Source organism: Alligator sinensis, unplaced genomic scaffold (assembly GCF_000455745.1).
Source record: "Alligator sinensis unplaced genomic scaffold, ASM45574v1 scaffold1035_1, whole genome shotgun sequence".
NCBI lineage: Eukaryota > Metazoa > Chordata > Crocodylia > Alligatoridae > Alligator > Alligator sinensis.
The window spans coordinates 63067-72003 of NW_005842555.1; the positions used below are offsets into that span (position 1 = coordinate 63067).

General features: G+C 53.3%; 1 protein-coding gene across 1 annotated transcript in view; it reads right to left on the reverse strand.

The window, feature by feature from the left end:
• The window catches only part of ADAM19 (ADAM metallopeptidase domain 19), a 29980-nt gene extending 21401 nt beyond the window's left edge, over nucleotides 1-8579 (reverse strand). The window contains exons 1-6 of the mRNA XM_025213876.1: nucleotides 7957-8579; nucleotides 7088-7164; nucleotides 3765-3957; nucleotides 2706-2771; nucleotides 1606-1668; nucleotides 1077-1243 (exon numbers count right to left, since the gene is read on the reverse strand). Of these exons, the coding sequence (XP_025069661.1) occupies nucleotides 1077-1243; nucleotides 1606-1668; nucleotides 2706-2771; nucleotides 3765-3957; nucleotides 7088-7164; nucleotides 7957-8271 (881 nt within the window). The 5' untranslated portion in view covers nucleotides 8272-8579. The remainder of the gene's footprint in view (nucleotides 1-1076; nucleotides 1244-1605; nucleotides 1669-2705; nucleotides 2772-3764; nucleotides 3958-7087; nucleotides 7165-7956) is intronic.
• Nucleotides 8580-8937: the final 358 nt, after the last annotated feature.

Consider the following 8937-nt stretch of genomic DNA (forward strand, 5'->3'; position numbering starts at 1 on the left):
GTTTCCCGCAATCCCAATCCCTACGAACTCACTGCAGCCCACAAGAAAACAGCTTTCTCCGCAAGAGCTTTCCCTCTGTTTTAGAGTTTTGTTTCAATGCCCCACCACCTCCCACTTGACACGTTCATGCCAGGCCAATCTGCCTGTATCCTGGCACAAAGGCAAAGCAGACAGACAGTGAGCACAGAGCCCTACTCCGGTATAACATACCTGCCTCCACTCTAGAATTACCCCAGGAAAAAGCACTGCCAAATGTTCAGATCTGCAGGGAGCCCGGACAACATAGCCAGATCTGATCTGCAGGCCAAGCATTGAACACCCCTGGTTTAATCCATGATCAAGCATGCCAGACTGTCCAATCATCCTTACAAACTATTGCTTGTAATGGTTTGATGCCAGCCTTGGCGAAAGAATGACCTCGTGAATGTTGGACCAAATACAGAAGAGCATCTTCTCTGGCAATCCACCCGGACCCAGGGCATCCCCAAAGAGCATGGGCTGAAGACCCACGCAGCGCAGGCAAGTTTAGCGAAGGTCCTTAACCAGCGCAGGGCTTTGATTTGAGGAGTTTCCAGTGAGCTGGACAAGGCCCGTTTTGCAAGCTCTGATGCAGTCATGGTAGGTTTGGGATCATGAGGACTTAGGAAAGTCCCAGTCCAGTGAGTGCCAAGTGCCTTCTCCAAGGGGCACAACCCCCTCTTCCTCCACTGATGTCTACGGCTCATTTTGTGACGCAGGGGTTCAAACAAGGGTGCCCGCACCAGTGTGCAAATGCACGCGCAGGTTGGCACACGCATTATATAGCGACTGCAATCAGTCCCTGCTACGCGTGTTCCCTGTGGCTCCACACAAATTGAAGCCTGCCACTGCACGTGCATTTTTGCCTGTACTCTCGTGCATGCCCTTTTCCAAAAACCCAGCCTGGTGACCCCTCCAACACAGGAAGCCTTTTCCCCACTGAGTGATGCCCGCCCGGTGCTACGTCAACCTATCACCCAGATCCTCAGATCAGTATGTGGCTGCCCAGGGGTTTCCCTTGTTGGATGGATGGTGCAGTTTCAGGGCAAGCGACGTACGTGATGAGATGGGCATTGTCGTGCTTCCTGCGTGCCAGCTGCTTGTGTCTCCATGCCAGGAAGGACCAAAGGGTGGAGAAGGGGTTCTCGGAGACGTCGCACTGATCCCGGTGGTTCCAGATGTCCAGCCCAACCAGGGCAACCCGAATGTTTAGGGCCTTGTAAAACTGCAAGAGGAAAGAGCTGATGACGTGGAGTTTTTGCCTCGTTTCCAACCAGGCATAGAAACCTCACTCCATATGGGACGCCTAGGCCAGAGAAGGGATGCTCTGGAGAAGCAGGTTGTACCTGAAGAGCTTGGCCTCTGGCTTCACCCCAGCCAACATGAACCCTTCTCAAAGCACTTCAGTAGGAGGATCTGCCACCAGCGCACTGTCCCCAGGGCTAAGGTGCAATAGAGGACACCTCCCGTTTTCCACCCTCCCACATTGCACAGGGGAGTCGTGGCGGAGACTCCTCCTTCCCAAGGATGGTCCATCCTGGATTGCAGGTTCTTCCCCCAGACCCGCGTTGATCCAGCCCGCCTCACCTTATCCACATAATTCGCCACCTCCACTAATCTGTTCCTTAAGTCCCCGTGGTACTTCTGAAACTGAACAAAATAGGAAGTCCATGTCATCCCCCAAGCAAGAGCTGGACGCGCGGTTAAGCAATGCTATCCTGCGACGACTGAGGTTGCTACCCCAATGCTTAGCTGGCCCATATATATACTCCCCCCTCCACCCCAATCTGTTAGACTGGCCATAATGTATGTTTTTTGGTCTTATAATTCTTCTCCATGCCTCAGCCTCCCCGCCAGCTGCTGACACACCACAATGATACTGGCATTAAACAAACACATCCACGGTCAGACCCTCGTTGACCAGATGTTCACATAACGGCCTGGCTAATTTGCCGTGTTGGACAGAAGGTGAAGTAGCTTCATGCCTCGAATCAGCACCACCAAAGCACTCGTCACAGAGGATTAATTACACCCCTCACTTCCCTGAGAGGCAGCATGGTTTGATTGCTCCATTTAAAGCAGTTTTGTTCCACTTGTCACATCTGGTCGATAAGGCGTTCATGTGGCAATGTTTAACTTCCTTAAAACAAGTTGCAAAAAGTCCTCTCACAAACAAAAAGGGGGCATGGAGCTCTCTCTGGAAAGGCAGGGCATTTTTCCCTTTAGATGTGGGTTGGGAGAAACCAGCACCAATCATTTCCATGGCTTCTAAACTGGCTCTGCAGCGAGAAGAGGATGAGGAACATCTGGCAGCGCCTGGATAAGCTGCACTTTCTCACAGTCTTTGCCCTCTCCCGGTGCCTCGCAGGAGAGAAACGCATAGGTTCTGCCTCTCTCATTTCACTCAAAATCAATTTGAGCCCCTGGCCCTGCAGGGCCTGCCTGCTCTATTTTAGGATCAAGTGGTAAATTATGAATGGGGTTGGCCTCCCCTACTCCGTTCTGGAGCATGAACTGATTAGCCTGGTTTTAAACAGCCTTGGCAGGAAGGTTAGATTTCCAGCCTCCCAAGCTTTCTTCCAGCCAGCCCTAAACAACAACGGAGACAACAGCTGATAACTCAAACTGCTTTTGGGATGCCACGGGCCGGACTGTCAGCTGGCTCAAGTACCGCACGCATCTCTTACCTCTGCATAATCCGCCACCAGCAGAAGCTCCACGTACTTCATAGGCTCCGGAGCCGCCCGCCTGGCCTGAGCAGGAGCACGGAGGATTAGTTCCAGCCTCTCCCGGGAAGCACGAGGGATTTTTCACCCTGTTTGAAACCTGTTTTTCTGGGGCCAGTTTCCTCGTGGACCCTCCCCCTTCATCCCACACTGACACCGGCTTGTTCTCAAGAAGTGGCCCGAGCTGCTTATTTCTACCCTCCCAGTCCCACCCCAAAAGTACCCCCATTGCCTCTTCCTGAAGAAAGGTGCTTGCACCCCAAAGCTTGCAAAGAACAATTTTTCCAACTATTAATTCATCTAATAGGGCACCTGTACACACCTTGGGGTTTAATCCTCATTAAATTAGATAGGTTTATAAAATTTAAACTTGTTTACTTTGGAGCGTCGCAGCAGTGTTTGCACATACTAGATTTTCAAAGGAATTAAGCCTGGTCCCCGGCTGGTGCCTCAGAAGAGCGGGGAGGTCCAGCGCTGTGCCCCGCCCCCTGCCCCCAACCCAGGATCCCCCACCCCATGTCTTGCCACACAGCTGTAAAAGCAGGGAGCCGACAAATGGCACAAGAAAAAAAAAGCAGAAGCAATTAGAAAGTGGAAGCAATTTGAAGGGGTGAACTACAAAAAAGTCACAGCACCATGTGGTGGACAAACAGGCTTATTACATGTTTTTGAGTGCCTTTGTGTTTGTATGCAATGAATCCAGGGATGCAATGCTTTAATTCTCAGCGAGCCAAACTAAACTACGTCCGAGGAGTTTTACTTTAATACACCAGAAAGACTTTTGAAGCATCCAGAAAACCCGCTCCTGCAAACAGTCATGCTACTGCAGCACAAGAAAGGGCAAAAAAACATAGTGTGTACAAACGCCCATAAAAGATATCACGTCTACCCAAAGAACCTCATCTGCCTGCATCCTTAGACCAACATGGCTACAACCAACTCCACCTTGCTTCTGCTTCCTCAGGTCTGCCCTACGGAGATGGCAGGACAATACGAGAGTCCTCTTGGTGCACAACTCACCCGGTGAAGGGTCACATTCAGCGGCCTCACAAACTCCTGGAGCCGGCGTCTGTCTGTGGGCTCAGCGTGCTGGTACCCACAGGACCCAGGTGGGACCTTCAGGTGCTCCAATCTGTAGACCCAGTGCTGCTCCCGGCTCTCAGGAACGGGCTCAATGACATAGCTGAGGTTGGGGCTGAGGACGATCAGACCTCTGCAAACAGGGGAGAGGAAGAGAGGCCTAAACATTCGTGCATTTACTTGCAAGACCATAGTTCAAGGAAAAGAACAGGAGCAAGGAACAAAAAGGTAATCCTTGGTGGTTTTTGCTGTGACCTAGACCCACACAAGGCTCTGCACTTTCATTCAGGCCATGGGAAGCAAATAAATCCTGGGACAATTTTCAATTGACAGGTCACGTCTAGTTTCTTTCCCATTTCTCCTCACCAAAAAGGTCTATTGTGTTCACTGGTCAACAGACAAGCACCGTCCCTCCCATGCCTCTGAAGCACAGCCACGGAGGGGCTGGGCATGCCCAAGGCATCCAAAGGAAACCCTAGACCACCTAGAAGAGATGGGCACCTAATTCTCTTAGACCGCTGTAGAAACTCCAGCTCAGGTGATTAATAATTTGTCTGTAATGTGCACCAGTGATTTAGGTCTTTTCATTCAGAGACCCCAGAGCACTTGAGCTAAAAACAGATTTTTGTCAGATCTTTCCAGGGGATAAAGCCTTTTATTCTGGGATCTTACAGGACCCATAAAATGCCGGTAAAGTCCCAAGATAACACCCACCCCTAACAAGAGGGGGTGCTAATTCCAGTTGCCTGCCATTCAAACTGTGGACGTGACTGTCCTGGGATAAACTCAGCATCTGTTTTTAGCCTTAGAAATGGGGGCAAGGCTTACTACCCACATGGCACGTGGAGCACTTCCCTGGTGTGGTATTTTGGGGGTGTTTTTTTGTTTTGCACACACTTGAATCTCACCCTGATTGCACAGATGGAGAAGCCTCAGCTCGGCTGCCGCTGCCAGCACCGAACGAACAGAGCTCCAAGGAGGCCAAGAGATCCTATTTTTATCTCCTTTGCGCAGGTTTCATCTCACGTCAGTCCCAGGAGACTGCAGGGCTTTGCAGGGATGAAAACGAATGCCAGGGAGCGACAGATTCTTACCGGGGCCTCTGCAAAGATTCGCCTGCTCCCAGGTGCCCAGGCTGCTCTGACCCAGGCCCCTTCCAGCCATTTATCCCACCTGAGCTCCCCTGCCTGGCCTGACTCAGGAGACGAAACACAGCATCATATTTAGCAGGGCAAGGGGCTGATAGGACAGAGCTGCAAGGGAACCATAAATAATGACTCAGGCCAAGTAAGGCTCTTTCCTCGGGATCTGCAATTGCACTCAGAGCGCGGTCCCCGAGGAGGGAGCTGGCCAGGCTCTCTCGGTTGCACAGGTTATAAACCTGCTCTTTCAATTTGATGGCTGCTGGCTGCAGCAAGATGTCCAGGGACTAGGGAAACACGTGGCAGCGTCACTTGGGCGTGCGTGCAGGAAGGCTCTTCCTTCCTCCACATGGCTGTGGCCCCGTTCGGATGAAGGGGGCTGCCCCAAGGAGAGCAGGGGATGGTCCTGTTGCTGTCAGGGATCAGGCAGGGCATGCGCAGAACCCACCGAGAGCTGTACTGCTGGGTTTGCTCCTCACGGAAAGGTTTCCTCATTACCTCCTTGCCTTCCTGGCCCAGAAGCTCCACTTGGACCGATACAGCAGTTTCCCATGCAGGCATCTATTACTGTGGGGTCTCTGGACTCTGTGGCCCTGATCCTGCAACAATCAACCATAAGCATACAAAGGGTCCCGTGCCCTCCAAAGCCATGGGCTGATGGGAGCGTGTTTCCTACGTAGGCCATGTGGTTCACTCCAATGATATTTAATATGCACCTGAGTGGGGACAACTCTGCACTTAACAGGGTTTGTGCCTGCCTGGCCCAGTGGAAGATGTACGACTTTGCAGATAGGATGCCTCCCCTGGGACCTGAGCGTGCAAAGTGAGAACAGATGCATGCTCTGGTTGCTACGTACACCCAGTCGAAGGGTCTCAAACCATTCCTCCAGCATCCACGCAGCCCAGATGTTCAACAAGCCATCATCGTCTCCTCCGCCCCATGGGAGAACGGGGGCTAAACCAGGTGCCAGGCACAACACCTGCGCTTCCTGCTGCGGATTAGTTACTGCAAACCCCAGGTGGCCACGCTGCGCCCTGTTTATACCCCCAGAGAGTCTGTCTATATTAAAATCGCTTGAGGTCATTGAGGTTTTTTTGGCAAGGTCTGCTGTTTCCCGGTTGGCCTCGATCCCACCAGCTTTCAACCGGCTTTTGAATGGAGCCAACCACAAACGGTCAGCGTCCTGTTTACAAACAGATGCGAAGTCTCCAAACTGAGCACGACAAAGCTGCGTGCGGCACTCGGGGCCCAGATCCCAGCTGGTGCCCATTGTGAATGGGACTCCATTGTCTTCAGGGGAGGCACCGCTGATTTACACCGCCTGGAAACACAGCTCTTCTTTTGTTCCCCCCAGGACTCCAGATGCTACAATGAAGGTGAGGTTTTAAAGGCACAGACTCAGCCTGGGACCAGGCCGGCTGGTACAAAGAGCCAGCGGAGCTCACCGCCTTGGAGGAAGCTCGTGCTGTGCTGCATGGATGCAATTGCTTCCTTACCCATCCCTGAAGGTGCAGAATGCCTTGGCGAGAAATTCATTACTGTGATGACTACTCTGAGCACCCGCGATGGTGTTGGCTGTGATACCCAGAGGCCCTGCTCTCAGGTGCCTCATCCAAACAGCAAAGCCAAGAGCAAAAGGACTATAGAGCAGGATCTGTTTCCAATGAACAGGCAACCTCATCCAAGTGCCGGCAGTATGAGTCTAGCACCCCAGCTCACCCGTGCAAGCTCAGAGGACAGTGTCTCTAGAGGACGGACCCTGCACTGTGCAGGGGTGGAAAGCTGCATACGACGGTGCTGAGACGCAGGGACCTTAGCCACGTTCACAGCAGCACCGCCGGCATCGTGCCAAAGACGGGTCATAGCTACAGCTCGTTAAGTGCTGCAGGCTGCACTTCACATGTGGTTCATCTCCCAATACAGCCATGAGCCAAGCTCCAGGTAGCAGGACAGGACCCCCTTGTCTATGTAGGACCTGCAAGGCAGTGTGGCTAAGCAGGGACCGGGGACCAGGGCTCTATTCACAGGTTTTCTGGGTGACCCTGGGAGCCCGAGGGCTGCACGAGGGGCCTGCCCTGAGGCCACCGGAAGGGACTGATACGAGGGGCCGTCAGACTTACCGCAGCCCCGTGCACGTGCTGAGCGCGACGCTGGATTGTCCCACGCCTCGGACGGCGCCGTGGTAGAAGCAATGGTCCTGGAAGGAAAAGAGGAGATAGTCAAGGGGGGCTCAGCTCAGGGACTTCTGGTGCTGGGGGTGGCTGGGCAGAAAGCACCCGCTGCCCTCAGGACCCAGCATCACCGATCCCAGCTTCAACCCTCTCCACAACGGTCCCTGCCACACCTCAGACAGCCAGGAGTTATCACAAAGAAAAAGCCCGGGGGCATGTTGAGTCCAAGCCAGCCTCTCCGCTCGGCCCTGGGCCTTTGCATGAACACGCTTTGGACTAATAAAATCAATGGTGCTTTAAGGCTCCCAGCGGCTGCAGCGCTCAGAGCCCCATCCCAAGCTTCCCGAGATCAATGGGCGTCTGTCTATCGGCGAGTCAGGAAGGGTGATCTCATGGATTTTTTCTCTTTTATTTTTAAGTCCAATGCACATCTTTGTGCCACTGCGGCAAAACGGCAGCAGGGCCCTGAGATCAGTAATTCACAGGGATGGTTGTGAACGCGAGCCAGCTGGCACGGCCTCGCCTTGCAGGAGGTGGCGGGAGCGGAGCTCCCCCCGAGCCAAGGGCAGGCTCGATGGCACAGGGGGGAACCCCAGCCAGCTGCAGAGTCAACCCGCACATCTGGCTGCAGCCTTGGCAGATTCCACAGGTCGTCCCCTAGCATTTCCCCCCAGGCCGCGCCCATCTTCCAGCCCAAGCCAGTTGCAAACTCAGGTCCCCGGAGAATGGAGCCTGGTGACTTCTCCGCTCCCTCTCCCTGGACTTCACCTACACGCTTCACTCGCTCCCTGGACTTCACCCACAGCCTGGGCACGTACCGTGCGGTTCAAAGTGACGGTCTGGGGCACTCCAGCCGGGGTGTAATGGGTTTCGGTGTAGCCTGGTGCAAAGAGGTGCCTGCCAATAGCAAAACAAAGACACAAACAGAAGGGATCTCTTGAGCCTTGGCATATCGCGACCCCACCGGCTCTTCTGTGCTGGGATATCAGGCACCAGCCTCCACCGACTGCTCTGGAAGTCGAAAAACGTCCTATAGGCATTGCACCAGGCTCCAAGGCATTTAGCGCGCTAGCTCTTTGCAGCCAGGAGTGCATACACAACCCGGCATCAATCAGAGCCTCATCCCGACCCATGTTATATGCTGCTCCTCCCTGCACAGAGGGGGCTTCATGGAGAGACGGGCAGGAGTTCAAGGTGTGATGGACATGGATGCATGCGCTCACCCACCCAGAGATGATGCATTCAGAGGACCTTTATCTCATGAAACGCACTCTGCTGTGAAAGCGCTGGACCAGTCATCCTCCTAAGTGCTCTTTCAAGCCATTTATTTAATGACATGAAGATAACACAGAAAAGCCAGGCTCCACCGCAGAACAACCCCCACCAGAGCTAAATCCTTTATTGTGGTGCAGTCAGATTCTTCCTCCCCCTCCCACCCCCCACACACACACACACACTTCCTGCCTTATTTCAGTTCATTCATAAATCTTCTCCATTGTTTCAACACATGGTAAAGTGCAAAATTGAAATAAAAAACGCTGCAAAATGACACTGAAGCACAAACCGAGTGTCTCCGGAGCATTGGGACCCAGAGTTTGGGGTCAGTTTGCAGCTTGGGGGCAAGGCAAAAGCAGTGAATCCTGGACCCAAATACTGAGGCAGATTCCCCTGACGCTCGGGGCCATTCGTGTCCGGATGCTGCTACCAGCCTATTTCTGTCCCTGCTCCTGCTGCTGTCCTGAGGACGGAAGCAGGCAATGCTGCTGTGTAGCTCTCATGACCGTTTTTTGTCCTCGGAA